Below are 16,719 nucleotides of genomic sequence, written 5' to 3'. Positions count from 1 at the left end.
AGAAAATAAAATATATTACGCTAGTGCCTACGGATATGTCAGCAAATAAAGTATATTATAGTAGTGACTACGGATATATCAAATAATAAAATATATTATATTAGTGCTTACGGATATGTCAGCTAATAAAATATTATACTAGTAGTTACAGATATACCAGCTAATAAAATATATTATACTAGTGCCTACAAGTAAACCAATTAACAAAATATTATACTAGTGCATGCAAATGAACCAGATAACAAAATATTATACAAATGAATACAGTTAAACCAACTAATAAAATACTATAGTAGTGCCTACAGATATGACAGCAAATAAAATATATTATACAAGCGCCTACATATAAACTACATATTAATATATTATACTATTAGCTACAGATCTATCAGCTAATAAAATATTATACTATTAGCTACAGATATATCAGCTAATAAAATATTATACTATTAGCTACAGATATACCAGCTAATAAAATATTATACTACTAGCTACAGATATACCAGCTAATAGAATATTATACTAGTAGCTACAGATATACCAACTAATAAAATTTATTATACTAGTTCCTACAAATGCAGCTAATAAAATAGTATACTAGTGCGTACATATATATATATCAGGTAACATAAGGGTGGTATTTACCATCAGTTGGGAACTAATATTTGTGCTGTAACAAAAGTCACGAAAATATATGTTTTTTTTTTTATATAAATAATGATATTCTTGCTTACTTTCAACCTTAGACTTAGAGCAAAACTAGGTGTAGTTTATTAATTATTTAAAGATGATTTTATCAAATTTCATGTTTTTGTTTAATATTATAAAGCTAACTAGTAACGTTACTGTTTTCATAACTCACAATTGTAAATCGCGGATTTAAGCAACTCAGGTATGAGAACGAGTGTTAGATAAGGCTCCTTGTTTATCTTTTGATTAACCAATAGAATGTTTCACGTTTATTCTAAGGCACAGGTTGTTTTAGTTAAAATATACTATCCTACAGAAACAAGACAATTATATTTAAATACATATTACTAATACAGCTATTTGGCTAGATGCGTCAATAAAACTTCGCTGGGATGCAAATGGAGTAAGCAGTTTTGGAATAGAGACAGGTTTCTCGTCTAGTGGGCATGCCGTTATCTTTATCGGACCACAGACTCATAACATACAATGCTTATAAAAATACGTCATAAACAAATCCTGTGTGGGCTATTCGATTACTCAAACCGAAGTGATATGTTTAGAATTCAGTATAGTCACACAGTTAAAATAGCGTTATATTTTGGTTGTAGAAGCAAGTTAGATAATTCAAACCGATATTCCTGTTGAGAAATCTCTACCAGTTTACTCAATACGAAAACAATAAAGTAGTTAAAGTAATTTTAAATTGTAATAGTGATTACAAGTGCCTAATGAGTTTCTTTCTTATAACAGGGAGATGAAGAATAATAGTAATCTAAGCGCAATAAAACAAAATTGGAGGTTCTACAGAGTAGTAGGTTCTTAATAATTTTGTAAAATATAACAATTCGGTACTCCCTCGGCATAATAACTTATTTATACAAAATGTGCACTTTATTCACATACTTCTAAGAACACAACTTGGAATTTTTATCTTTAAAGTGGAATGCCCAGAAAACAATGGGCTATTTAATAAAAAGCTTGATTATCTTTTCTTCCCAAAGAACCTGTTTACGTTTATTTTAATGAAGAAACTATGAAAGTGTCTATTTCATTCCTAGAATTTATGGGATGGGAACGAAGGCAGGCAGATTCTAGTCATATGATTCTACAGAAATGTGAGATAGGTTATCTGTCTTATTTTACCTGAAATACTTATTATAATGGCACTCAGTACGCATATAAGACTCTTGTCCATGGCCTTTTACATACATTTTGAAACTTTCTGTTTTCACTTGAAATAATTCTATTTAAGTACTCTACCACGTTTAGCATTTCCCGGCCAATTACACAAAATTGTATTCACTTTTCATCAAAATAATGCTACTGTTTTAAGTTCTTTCTTTTCTATAATCTTTTAGATCTTAATGATTATTACATCTTCTGGATAATAAGTATATTTGTAGCCCTCTCCTTTGTAAGTAGCCCCACCATTGATATGACCTTAGAATTATAAATAGAATACAGCAGTTACATAATCATATCAATGCACTTGTTGTTATATCTACTCATCTCCAGATACTCAGTTTTCGAAATGAGAACCGCTTGAGTTTAGCAACAGTCGACGAATTTCTTTTTATTTCGTTCTCAGCATCTTGTTCTCCTTCGCTGTGTACAGTCCTGAGGGGAAGGTTCTGGTCCCTGGTCAGTGTCCCTGAAGAAGATTAAATGTCATTAGTAACTTCTACTGTTTATATATATTTTTAAATAGCATTTTATATTACCAAGCAATTAGGTTTCATCCGAAACGTTTATGTAGCACTAATGAAATGTTTATAAAATAACTAGCTAAGACATACTACATTGTAAATCATAACGAATGATAAAACTTTTGTAAAATTCCTGCTACAACTATAGTCAGATTTCGTGTAATGAAGTCAGAAAATAGTAAAATCTATGTATAAACTGTGAAAAATTGGATTTATGAAATGAAGATTTTTTGTGTTTTTGTTTTAAGAGCGAAAAAGCTATTATTGAGACCTTATATCTGTTTGCAAACAAATTAAGTAGGAAAAACTAAGCCTAAAGTAGTTCTCATTGTTTATAATTTGTACATGTGTTAAGCCCTCAAACTACTGACGTGTTTTTATATCATTCACTACCGTTAGGGTCCACATATTGCATCACAGTGAAGTTTACGTTTTTGCCTGTAACGACATTCAAGTATAAATAAGTTACCAAAAGAATTGGGAGAAATCACTCATTTTCTATACGCAAGAAAAACCAGTAATAATTCGTGGAATTAATTATAGTATTGACGATTCTTTCGTTTAAATTGTATTTTGTGACTCATGCTAATCTATTTGTGCACAAAATTTCTTGTGGATTACTAACTCTGTTTGTTACGGTGTTGTGGATTACTAACTCTGTTTGTTACGGTATTCATAATAACACATGAGTCACAAAATACAATTTAAACGAAAGAATCGTCAATACTATAATTAATTCCACGAATTATTACTGGTTTTTCTTGCGTATAGAAAATGAGTATTAATAATAACATATATATAGACGTTGATATGTAAAAATAGTGTTCCATATTTAAATATATTAACTGGAAACTAATTAATACATTTGTGTAATGTTTATTAGTTCAGTAAACTACATTAGCTTAAAATATTGTTTAATTCTAAAATTATCTATGAGGATCAATATGTTAATTTACATAATAGAATAAATTACTCTTTATACTAATGTAAAAATTTTGCTCACTTGGCTGCTACTAAGTTATAAAATTAGGTTTATCATCTTTTCATTTACTTTAACCCGAGGATTACATTTTTATGTGTTCCACAAAGAAATACCTTTCAATCTCAATGAGTTCTATATATATATATATGTGTTCCACAAAGAAATACCTTTCAATCTCAATGAGTTCTATATATATGTGTTCCACAAAGAAATATCTTTCAATCTCAATGAGTTCTATATATATGTGTTCCACAAAGAAATACCTTTCAATCTCAATGAGTTCTATATATATGTGTTCCACAAAGAAATACCTTTCAATCTCAATGAGTTCTATATATATGTGTTCCACAAAGAAATACCTGCAATCTCAATGAGTTCTATATATATGTGTTCCACAAAGAAATACCTTTCAATCTCAATGAGTTTCTTAGTTTTCGTATCCGGTCAAATCCCCCCAATTTCGTGTCTCTTCTATTGTCTAGTTCCAGAAACACCTAAAAAAATTAAAATCCATTTTAAAATCTCCAAACTTAATATTACGTATACAATTTGCTGCCAGGTACTACTTGTATTTTAATTTACTAATCTTAATTAGTCAAAGTTTTTAATTACCATTTAGACAAACAGGTGCTTTTGTGTGGTGTTTAACGTCTAAGCTCGAAACAAAGGAAAATGATTGAAATCACGCTTGTTATTTCTATCCGTTTTAATTAGTCCCTTATGGATCTGAAATTACAGGTGTTTGAGATAAGCATTTCAGATCTATATTATTGTATTGCAGGTTACAGCTTTTACAGTAAGAAAGAATATATTTAAAACAGGTACGACGTTTTAGTCATTGATGCGATCATTCTCAAGAACATAAGCACTAACAGTAAAGAAGATTTAAATAATTAAATCAACATTCAACATTCTAAAATGTGAATACATTATTAGATATATTAAAACCTTCTTTATCGTTAATACTTGAGAATGATCGCGCCTGTGATCAAGACGTCGTACCTGTTTTGAAAATATTCTTCCTTACTATAAAAGTTACAACTTGTGATGAAATAATATTTATAATCAGTAAGTAAACTCAAAACGAAAGTATTTATTTCCGATCTATATTTTGTCTGTAACAAGTCACTCTCCAGTAAGAATTTTGTTCAATAACAGAATTTGTCAGCTGGGCGGACCTAAGGCAACTAAACATATATCCGAAATGCTATGTGGAGTACAAGAGAGCACAGTAAGTTGTAACCTTAAAGTATACTATGCATGAAACCTTTGTTGATAAGGGATTGCTAACAATACCGTTAAAAACAAAGTGCTTGTGTTACAAGCAAAACCTGGAAGACCAAAAAATCTGCTCGAAGAGGTTAACAAAAGATGTTGCAAGAAGCAAATTGTAGAGAACATGAAAAACCTTCTTCTACCAAAAACCTGGCCTACAAGGAGGGTAAAGCTTAACTTTCGTTATGGAGGAGAGTTGCCACTGTTGTTGTAAACAGTATACAAACACTGTACTATTTCAAAACAACACAATTTTTTTTCCCCAAACACAGACTTGTATGAATTATAATACAAATGATTGTTGTAACTATATGAATACATTATCCATTACAACCTAATCACTATATGAATACATTATCCATTACAACTTAATCACTATATGAATACATTATCCATTACAACTTAATCACTATATAAATACATTATCCATTACAACTTAATCACTATATAAATACATTATCCATTACAACTTAATCACTATATAAATACATTATCCATTACAACTTAATCACTATATAAATACATTATCAAATACAATCTAATCACTATATATATCCATTATCCATTATAATCTAATCACTATATAAATACATTATCCATTACAAACTAATCGCTATATAAATACATTATCCATTACAATATAATTACTATAAAACAGGACAATTGAACCAGGCGTACCTCTTTCCTTTCTTTCAGTTCCAGCCAACCTTTAGCTTTCCAACGCGACTGGGTTCTGTAAATGTTTTCTTCGTCGTCGATAACACGAGTTTCTTTCTGCACACCCTGACGTCGAGAATTACCAGAAGGTGTCGCTTCAGTCACATAGGGATATTCGACCTCTTCGACCAAGACGAAACTTGAAGGATTTTCCATACGATGTGCCTTAACAAGAGCCTATACGGTTCAAAGAGTAACTAAGTGAGAAACACCATAGAAGAAAACTATTCAAGTTAAGATTGTTCTTCAAAACAATAAACTCGTAGATAAAAGGCTAAACAAAGCTAAGATAACGCTTAAACAGTTTCCTAATTTATATTTCATTGAATGAGAAACTTACAAATCTCTGTCTGGATTGTGATATCTTGTGTTCAGCTAGTCTGAGATACAACTTACTATGTCTGGATGACTAAACTTCTGATGCTAAGTGAAATACCTATCAATCTGTGCCAGAACTATGAAGTTTTGTTTTAAGTTAGTTACAGTATTAAATTAACATGTTCAGATGGCTAAATCTCTGTTGTTGGATGAAAGATTTACCACTATGTATGAGGGCTATGATATGTGTGTTAAGCTAGTTACAGGAATAAGTCGATTTTTTCAGGTGACTAAATCCCAAGCGTTGGACAAAAGAACTGTATTTCTGTACCTGGACTATGATGTCATTTGTTAAGCTGGTTTAAATAATAGGATACTCTGAAGAGATGATTCAACTTCTAGTGTCGGGTGAGAGACCACTAGGGCAACATTGTTCTGTGTTAAGTTAGCTTTGATAGTAATTTACCATGTTCACACGTCTACTAAACCTAATGTCGGGTGAAAGACATGCCGATCTGTACCTGGGCTATGATGTCCTGTGCTGTACTTGTTACAGGAGCTCTGAGAATTGCGTACGGCTGGTCCGGTGAAACATTATACACACAAACTAAGAACGTCTCCTCCTCTCCCCCCCAGTCCTGAAGCTCATCACAGCTCGTCTCACTTTCTTGACGTCTCTGGAGCTACGACATGCAAAGATAAAGATTTGTTACATTTGACCAAAAGTCTATGATAACATAGAAGTTATCTCATGTTTTATATGCGCAATAAACATATGTATAAATACACAATGTGTGAACTTATCTTACCACTTCCTTACACGATGTGCTACGTATTGTCGTAACCCACGCCCTGGTGCTCGGATCCTGTTAATATAAAATAAACCATAAATTACTAAAATTTAATAAAACGTCTTAATAAAGACATTTTAACCGGCCTTCTAATGTACTTTATCATTCGCCACAATGCGATGTAAATTGTTAATGTCCCACTGATTCTGTGCATTTTGAAAACAAAGTATTGAAGTTTAGAAACAAATCTATACAAGACAGCTACTATACAGGGTTATTATCATGTTTTCTTACAAAACAGTGTTTGAAGTTCTATTGTAAGGAAGAGTTGTAATATGAGAAAAACAAATATAGAGTATAAAGCTGATGATAAATTACTAAGAAAGCAAGCAACTTAGAATATAAGACTTTCAGTACGCTTTGAAAATTATCAGTAAAAAAGCGCTTTTCTTAAAACACAGTTCTAATTCATATGGCATCACAGCTACAGATTTATAGATCTCTTTTTTTGTTCTCCTATTCTTAGACAAATCAAACTATGTTTCTATGAGAGAAACAAACATAATTGAATTGTGTGCTTTCAATCTTTGGATATTAAATGACGGTGTATAAGTTAATGGTCTTCTAAAGGTTTAGAAATAACATTTTCATGAAATTTCATTAAAACTGTATCATATATTGTGGTTTAAAATAAGTGGTATCGCCTCTGTTACGGTTGATACACTCAACAATAAAATCCATTGAAGAAGGCACAAGTTCATTTCAGAATGTTTTACAAACATGCCCATTCTTTCTTTATTTTGTTTTGAGATCTGAGAATTTTCATTTGCTGTAGAACATGTTTATTGAACTTACAGTTCCTAGCTTCTTGAGAATAAATTTGCCTTCTCCTTGCCAATGAGCTTGAGCCTCGATAGGCCTCTCTTCAGGGTCTAAAAACCGTTGTAATGGTGCCTTCTCAGATCTACGTCTGTCCCATCCACGCTGAACCTCTTCTATTAGAACGTATTCATCGACTGATTCGTTAGCTTTGTTACCTTTAAGGAGTGCCTGAAATTATTTACAAAAACTGTAATTACCTGTGTGAAATCGTTGGTTAACTTATCGTTTCTTCTTAGCAGTTACAATTAGATAATATAGTATCAGAAGTGATCAGTTTAATAGATACAACTATGATTGTTGTTATTTCATACATATCTTTAGATTCAAAAATAAAGTAAATAAAGTATCATATCTTAAAGTTGTTTATCTACTGAATGACCTGTGTAGATATAAACTTTACGCTTTTATTATTAGATCAACAAAGTAACATTACTAATACTCGAATCTCGTGAGATAAAATTGGAATTATGGCCCAAAATACCGTTAACAGCGAGAGTAGGCAACTAATAATTCAATGCAACCTGATCATTGTAGATTTTAGTTTTTTAGTTGCCTTTTTATTAACTTGTTGAGAACTTCTCGTCAATATGTTAACCAAATTGTCTTCATTAACGAATATACGTTGCTTTTAAATTGTTTTTAGTTCTGATCTACATTATTAACTCACTTTTGATCAAAAATTCTTAATGATAAGCAAATTAATACTTGATAAACCTCAAATACAAGATGAAATTCATTAATATTACTTTTATAACTGACGCGTTTTATATACTGAGAGGTTTGTTGAACGTTAAACACAACACAACGCAATGGGCTATCTGTGCTCTGCCCAACACGGGTATCGAAACTCGGATTCTAGCGTTGTAAGTCCGTAGACATACCGCTGTCCCACTGGAGGGACATATATAGAGATACCTATTTCAATACTAGCAACGTATCCTAAGCATTTCATCTGCAGCATCCTTTATATCTGAAGTAAATAACTTAAGATACTGTGTTTTTTGGCACCTTATGAGACACAAGAGCTTAATGGTCGGATCAGATACTTCTAGAGTTCGGATGTAGCCATTCCCCATTTTGAGGTACCAGACAGAGTAAAGCTAGTCAGCAACATCTGCCACCACAGGTCTTTGTAAAGCTTTATGAACTGAATAACGGGCTATTATTCTTATAACGCCTAAAGTGCAAGTCGTATCCAATAACATTTTAGGCCGAACCTAGGACCTGACGACACGTAGCTAGCACGCTAAATAATAAGAAATGCATGACATGCGTGACTGAAATAACTCATCTACAGTGATATTTACCCAAAACTTTAAAACGGAAGTAGTCTTTCTGCAGAACAAGTGCAGGCACACAAACTGTACACACGAGATAAGCAAGATACACAACAAAATGATGTACCTGGGAAATGACATCTCTAGTGGTACTGTCCTGTGTGACTTTCAAAATGGTGCTCGATTCTTCTGGAACGACTCCATAGATCATGAGGAAAAATGTCTTTCTTTTCGAAGGAACTCCTCCAACAGATGCAACCTGATAAATGACAAAACGAGACTCGCACTTTTACTTCTAATAATTAAGACAATAGAAAATAAATTTTAATCTCATTAACCTGGCAATAGATTCTACTACGTTTTTATGATAACATGCTTTACTCTGTTAATATGGAAATAGGCATTACCACGTCACTGTTGGGTGAAAAGCTCTACCACACTGTTATATAAACAAGATCTGAGAAATCCTTTCGGTAACAGATGCGACTATGTTATCAAGATACTAGAATCTACCAAACTTTTATATTAGATCATATCTGATTGTCAAATCTCTAAAGCTAGAAATATAAAACAGTGAACTGATGGACACTGCTAAGTGAAAAGAGAATACGCACAATAACAGCTAAATGAAACGTTTTTTGATAATATTGATTGTAATTCTTTCTTTTTCCCTTACTCCTTTACTGATTAATATGCATCATACATAATTACGTTCACTATTACAGAGAAATAATTTGAAGAGCTTTATAACTATCTATAGCTGAAATTCCTATAAGATATCTTTACATCATGCTTTGATATCTCCACAGTAGTTCCGTCTTTTTGTTTCGTTTTCGCTCTTCTTCCCTGACTCGTTGTTTCCAGAGTTTCATCGTTTCGCTGTGGTAGTTCTAAGCCTTCCTCTTCTGACTTAGAGTAAATGAATAGCGTTGAAAGTGGTAAAGGCTGGTTCTGAGGGTTCCGTAGACGGATATGACGGTATCCTGAAAAGCATTAGATAACTACACAAAGAAGTCTTCTAATGCGAAAAATATTTTATTAAATATCTTTTATCATATAAAATATGGCTTAAGAGCTGAAATCGAATTTTTTAAAATATATTTTACTGCATTCATTTCACGAATTTCTAAGGTGATTAAACTCAATACGTTATTGCTAACGATTACATTTTAACTGTTCGTAGTAAGACATAAGAATGTAGTTCATTATATAAACCATAGTTTTTATGTACGTTCAGTTTAGTATTTCTTATGGACTTGTTGTTGTTGATCTGGGGGATCAATGGAGTAAGTGCTAAGATCAAAGTCAACAGGCAAGAAAGTATGTGAAATACATCATGACAAAACAGATATGGAACCAATTACGGTGGTGCAACTATCGGATTTTTCATAAAGTGTTATCCATCAAGAAAAACTAAAATTCATCAGGGCTATCAAATTCACTACGACAAAACCTTTATTAGAATTAAGAAGACAAAAATACAATGAGATTCATTATGACAGATTCTGCATAACATTCATTAAGACAAAACAACAAAAAAAAACAAGATTAGGATGATACAACCTCCAGCGGACTCATCATATTTAGGATATTTGATATAGAAACCCCTTATCGGGAAGCGCAAAATTCTGACTGACTAACAGTAAAAACAATTCTTGTTAATAGCTTTGAAAGCAATATTATAACCTACTGCACTTTTTCATTGTATGACTGGGATCTGTACAGATGTTTCTGTAATGACAATTAATCTGCTTTTGTTTAATTGTTGAATTATTGAATATATGCCACCAGTAATGCTGCAAAGCGAGACGGATATTTCATCATTTACAACACAAGGCTTTATCATTCAATTTCGTTATACTTACTCTACAGAGGAACATAACGATATTTTCACTAACTAAACAATGCTTTAAGTTAAAACATATCCTATTAATATGGCGAGTAAACAATCATATTGTCTTAGAAGTGCGTGATATCAAGTTTCTCGTAAACTTTTAAAATGAACTAAACCACCCAAGACTAAGTATTAACTGATGTTGTAGTTCCCATGGTTATTAGTTTGTTAAACTCGAAGCTTTAACTGTAGTCTCCGAGGAAGAAGAAATGTTAAAAGGGGTTTCAATATTTAAGCTTTCTTTGTCTGTTCTCGTTGTAATGTGAACACTTATAAACCCATTAAATACCTGGTACACTGTGTTCGAAGCTTCCGTAGCTTCCAATGCTATTAAGATATTAATTACTTCATAAAACTTGTTTTTGTCAGAATTTCGCGCAACGCTGCATAAGAGCAATCTATACTAATTTTGAACAGACAGACTATAGTGAAGGCAATAAGTTTAGTGCAGTGATTTTCTGTTAGTCTAGCTTCATTATAAGTTTATTTTTATTTTATCTTTGTAATTATTTTAAGTCAGGATTTAATTGTACCAACCCAGAGGGACTTGTGACTGAAATATAGAATACAAGCACCTAGTTAGTAACAAAAAAAAAAAAACAGCTTAACTTCGAAACTACCTCTTACATAAAAACTCTTTCTTATTGATCAATACGCAATACTTTAACCATGATAACCAGAAGCTGTTATTTGTTTAGCAACCCTCTTACAAAGATGCACTAGTATTAATCTGTTCAGAAAATGGAGAGTAGAACAGTTTATATATATTACAATTCCTAAAAATTAATAATTAAAAATGTTGCTTTTAGATTGAAAAATATCTTATTATTGTTTGAATTTTAGAAACTTTATGATAAAAAGTTGGGTCAAGTAGTCGAAACAGTTTGCCAGCAAGATGTAGTATGTACCATAAAAGTGTATTCGTTTTCAAATAGCTCTACAGAGGACAGCACCAGCAATGTGGTAATAAACCAAAACCGTTATTCTGAGTTTACTGAAGTTAAGATTTGTTTGGTTCATTTGCTTATTTGTTGTTAACCACGAAGATACACGATGGACTATCTGGGCTGTGTCCACTACGGATATCGAATCCAGGTTTTTAGTGTTGTAAACCTCCAGGCTTACCGCCGAGCAACTGGGGAGCTGACGTGAAGGAGATGTCATCACAAACTTAACCCTGTATGTCATTTCCCATAGGCTTGCAAAATGTCCACACAATTTTTGGTTTGGTTTATTTCGGATATTCGTGCAAAGGGCTATATTCGTTATTCATCCCTAACTCTGATTAATTAGAGGGAAAGCAGCTAGTGAGCAGCATCCCCTGCCAACCCTTCACTAGTCTAATCGAATAGCGGGATTTGAACGTCACTTTTACAAGACTCCAATTTGCGGAGCACGATTTTTCTTTCTTTCTGTGGATCCGAGGATCCACAGTCTGGCAGGCTAACCAGACTTAAAATAAATCTATCCCAAAGTCATTTCGAGTTCTATATGCAATGTTTTTTCGCTATGTTTGCAGAATGTGCTTAAACAGTAAAATGCATTAAAATAACATACAAATTGACTGCAGCAAAATTGTTTTAATTACATTTATTTAAAATGTTTCAGAATAAATAAAAACACGTAAATAACACCTAAGAGTTTCATTTATTATTCTTACCTTGTCTGAGACATTTGAGTGGAAGAACTCTTTGTGCTGTAATGTGACTTGTACTCATATCAAAAACCGAAAAGCGAAGAAATGCCAGGTCCCTAAATGTCACCTATAATGTAAGAATTGGAAATGTTAATTTTGAGGAAGAAATATGTTGAAGCTTAAAAAAGCGAAACAGTATTTCTACAGACAATACTACTACTACTGTAATATGTATTGTTCAGCTTTAAACATACCAATGTCAAATGAGAGATGTTCTGTTTGATATTGACCACTAAATTCAATAAAAATGTGAAGCACGATACATCCCTTAATAAATAGATAACAAAAGATACGATTCGAATATTTTTACCAAATTTAATATTCAATCAATGGTCAATCACTTATCCCCCTTAATACAGTAACAAAACAATATCTTACTTTGACCAGATAGGCTATAAGGAAGGCAGCTAATCAACAACACCCACTTCCAACTCTTAAGTTACTCTTGTCTGACCATGGGCGCCCACAGAAGTATTTTCGTGGAAGGGGGGCAAAATACGTATGTAGGTGATCAGCTTTTACAGTATAAATCAATAGGCTAAAAGGATATGTGTGCTTAAACGCAAACATAAATTTACAATTTTAATAAAAATTACTGAACATATTTAGTTTAACTACGATGTTAAGTTTGCATCATAATACGTGTAATTTTTTGTGAAATGTAAGAGGGGAAAATGGACCCTCTTACCCTTTTTCTGTGGGCGCCCATGTGTCTGACAGAATACTTGGATTTGACTGTCATTCTTATAGCAGAGCGCGTTTTTGCATTTAGGGGAAGAAAGCCACGAACCTTTTGATTCACAGTTTGAATATGCTTAATCTACCAATTTATAAATCTCTTTAACAGTTGGTTTAATGTCAATATGCAGTCAACATTGAATAATGCTTCTGCGCTTTCTGAATTTCTGAATGTTAGAAAGAGTGACAAGTTTACGCATTCACATAAGTAAGACAATATATAGTTTCATAGCAGTTTTACTCAATGATCCTTAATGTATTTTAACTTGTGCATTAACATTAGATTCATTACTAAAAAGAAGAAAAAAAGTCATACATAAAAACAAACTGAACCGTTCTGGTCAACTATATAATTTGAAAAATTACAATTAGTTTTAATTCGGAAAAAATAACAAATAACGTTATCCTCCATCCCACAAAACAAGACGAGAAAGATGTTTACAAAGCTTAACTTAAAACCAAAAATAATTTAGAATAGTTAGAGATACAGTTTTTTTGCTTTTAATAATTCTAGGATAACTTAATACAAAAAAATAAATTTGAAATATGTTGCAAACGCGTTTTTCAAAGAGGACTTTGTAACTCGAACAAAGTATATTTTATATAAACCACTTAATTTTCCACCCAGAAATGTATAAACAAAAACAAATTGTCTAAATAGCTTAAAAGTAAAATTTCCAAATTTGAAGTTTCTATTTGTCACGAACAGTGTAATTCACATTATAATAGGGCGTATGTATAATTGGTTTTTAAAACCTAATATTAAGAGTAAATATCATCACACTGAAAGAGGAACTTTTCTAAAGTTTACGTTTCAAATTAATATCACTCAAAGTCCATCACTTCCGAATGGTGAAATTAACAATACGATAATCTAATTTTAATTTTGACATTATGCGCATATGCATATCATGATGCGAGTGTAAACATAAACTTCATATAAATATATATTATGTGCACATTATGACGAGAGTGAACGGTAAATTCATAGCTACGTTTCGTATTTAACGCTCTTGAACAAATAATATACTTAAAGTTTATTTCTAGTTAAACTTCTGTTCGCTGTAGATTGCCAACTGTTTTGCATGCAGAATTACACATATTGTTGTTTTTCGTTTTAAAATAAACCTAACATTCCACTCTCTCTCTCTCCAGTTGCTATTTTTTCTTTATACGACTGCCAAAAATGTTTAGAGGCACGTGCAACGAACTTAACTAAAACATGTCCGCATACTCGTTTATGTTTGTGATCAATGAAAACATTTTTCGTTGATGAATAGCAGCTTAGCATCTTGCGAGTAGAGCAAACAACCAATTTCTGCATTTTACAAATAGTTTCATGTGAAAACAGGGCTTAGACTTGAGCATTCGTCATGCGTGCGACACACTTACTGTTAAATGCACCTTCTAAGAAACATAACAATTCAGATAATGAAAAATGAAATAAACATACTGGACGTAGAAATAATTACATCGTGTTATATTCAATAATTCATCAAGCGACATTTTTTGTTAACCATATTTTTTTAACTATGAAGAGGTAAAATAGGAAGATAATATGTCTACAAATGTTGCTATGCTGAAGGTTTATGAAATTCAGAAAATAATATATCACACAATTATAGAAAATTCTAAAGAAAGGTTGAGAGCGAATTCAAGGTAGAACCAATGAAATTAATTCGAGTTCATATTTCTCGACGGTAGAACACATCAAGATAAACATATCTATATCTAGGTTAATCACTCAGGTTTAGTCAGAAAGTGTTGTAAGTGCAGTTGAATTTATTATAAATTTTGGTCAAAATAGTCGGGTTACAGATGTGAATGTTATGGTAAATACCTTAGACTGAATCATCAGTATTATCCTTTTTGCTAAAGATATTCCAAACATAATTTCAAATCCTCCTACCAACTTCAAGAATATGTTTAGAAGTATGAGCAGTTAAATTTATTACAAAACAAATATCCAAGGATAAAAGTATTTACTAAGTTCAATGGATAATACACGGGTAATTTCAAGCCTGAAATATATATATAACACGTACATGATTCTAAAGACTGAAACAATGTTTATAGAGATATGTCGAGACGAATTCATAATACATGATATACATTTAGAGATGTGTTTGTTTGTTTATTTGGATGGAGGACTGAAGCTTTTGGTCTCTGATTTACTTCTTAGATTATGGTGATCTTTATTATTACACGTAAAAACTTATACTCGAGAGTTTTTTAGTTTCTCTTGAACCAGATTAGTGCTCATTAGTTTCTCTTGAACTAGATTAGTGCTCATTAGTTTCTCTTGAACTAGATTAGTGCTCACCTTGAATACAAAAGTATTGCCCCATATAGGGTTTAGCGCGTTCCTCTGGACCAACTTCGTCTTTAGTCTACTTCCATCAACAGGTATGCCTATTATCTCAACTTCCACCAGGGGGCTGCCGGTGTAACTGTTAGGGCAAACATATTGCCCAGAGATCACCTAATAGTGCATAAAACTAGATTAAAATAAAAGATAAAATATATACGTAGTGTTTGTTTATTTATTGTTCAGTCTAAAGATGCACACTGGGCTTTCGATCGAACTTCCAATTTTAGTGCTTTAAAACCTGAAGCTTAGTTCTGAGCCACTGAGGAGGCAACTTGTGTGGTTAATGAAACAAAGATACTTAATGACAGATTCCAGTCTATTTTTTTGTTCTGGATGATGATATTTATGCAGCAGCAATATTAAACGTTTAAGTCGATTATCAAACATAGTTTTAAAATGTTAAACACCTGCAAACTTTAACACAAAGTGAAACTTAAACGCCTATGAGAAACAAATACGACAATACAGTTTATATAGCCTCAGCTCTTATGTAAACCTAGAAACAAAATATAAGACAAAGTGTTGAAATTTTGAGTAAGAACTATTTCGAATTTTTATCCTTCATGGGTTTTAACCATAGTGCAATTGTGTGGTTATTAAATGTGTATAGGAAGCTATTTAAAAAAAGAAAGTAGAACCGGAAAACAAAACATATTCCTTTCGGAACATTATTTGTAACTGCGAAAAAAAAAAACACACAAAAGTTATAAAATATTGTTTTTATATAAAAACATGGTTATTCTTACAAAAGGACAGTATGTTTATTTAAGGAACACTTTAGAAACTCTGTACAAGTCTGACACCAAACCTAAGAAAACACTGTGTTTCGAATAAATGTTAAACGTCACTGTACTGAAGTACGTCGGGTAAAATCATATGTCAAATTGAGGAGAAAACTAATATATAATAGTTTCCACAGATGGAGCTCAAGACACGAGTAAAACGTATGCAACAAATGTAATTTTAGCTGTTGTTTTACTTATAATTTAACAATTACAAGAAAACCTTGTATGTTGTTCGTCTTTGTCACTTAGAAACAAATTACAGCTTTGTTACCTACAGTTATCATGAAACTGGTTGTGTGGAGACCGTCAAATTCTTTATCCCAGGGATTAAACCGTCCATACATCACGTGAGACCGGTCCCACAAAACGGGCGGTTTAAGGACGTATCCACTTCGTCCGTTTTGTTCGAACATGGCCGTGTTTACATGAAGTGCAGAATCTACAAGGTAGAAAACATAACTTTTGTTATAACACGTGGATTCTACGTGCTAAAGCGATTTATTTTACAAACTCTTATAATTAATCACAAGATCTCCATGTTCACAATATAAACACTTGGAAAAAAGTTAAGCACCCCCAAATATTTTTCAGGATTGC

At 32.1% G+C, this 16,719-nt stretch overlaps 1 protein-coding gene across 1 annotated transcript in view; it reads right to left on the bottom strand.

Annotated features, from left to right (window-relative positions):
• Positions 1-439: 439 nt before the first annotated feature.
• Positions 440-16,719, bottom strand: part of LOC106457381 (1-phosphatidylinositol 4,5-bisphosphate phosphodiesterase epsilon-1-like) — a 104,116-nt gene continuing 87,836 nt past the window's right edge. The window contains exons 31-41 of the mRNA XM_022383291.1: positions 16,398-16,561; positions 15,290-15,448; positions 12,193-12,295; positions 9,425-9,621; positions 8,766-8,897; positions 7,335-7,529; positions 6,498-6,554; positions 6,210-6,371; positions 5,332-5,547; positions 3,785-3,872; positions 440-2,341 (exon numbers count right to left, since the gene is read on the bottom strand). Coding sequence (XP_022238999.1) covers positions 2,196-2,341; positions 3,785-3,872; positions 5,332-5,547; positions 6,210-6,371; positions 6,498-6,554; positions 7,335-7,529; positions 8,766-8,897; positions 9,425-9,621; positions 12,193-12,295; positions 15,290-15,448; positions 16,398-16,561 — 1,619 coding nt within the window. The 3' untranslated portion in view covers positions 440-2,195. The remainder of the gene's footprint in view (positions 2,342-3,784; positions 3,873-5,331; positions 5,548-6,209; positions 6,372-6,497; positions 6,555-7,334; positions 7,530-8,765; positions 8,898-9,424; positions 9,622-12,192; positions 12,296-15,289; positions 15,449-16,397; positions 16,562-16,719) is intronic.

The sequence above is a fragment of the Limulus polyphemus genome, unplaced genomic scaffold, assembly GCF_000517525.1.
Source record: "Limulus polyphemus unplaced genomic scaffold, Limulus_polyphemus-2.1.2 Scaffold323, whole genome shotgun sequence".
NCBI classification, from domain to species: domain Eukaryota; kingdom Metazoa; phylum Arthropoda; class Merostomata; order Xiphosura; family Limulidae; genus Limulus; species Limulus polyphemus.
The sequence above is the reverse complement of the archived record's forward strand: the minus strand, read 5'-3'. Positions and strand labels throughout refer to the sequence as shown.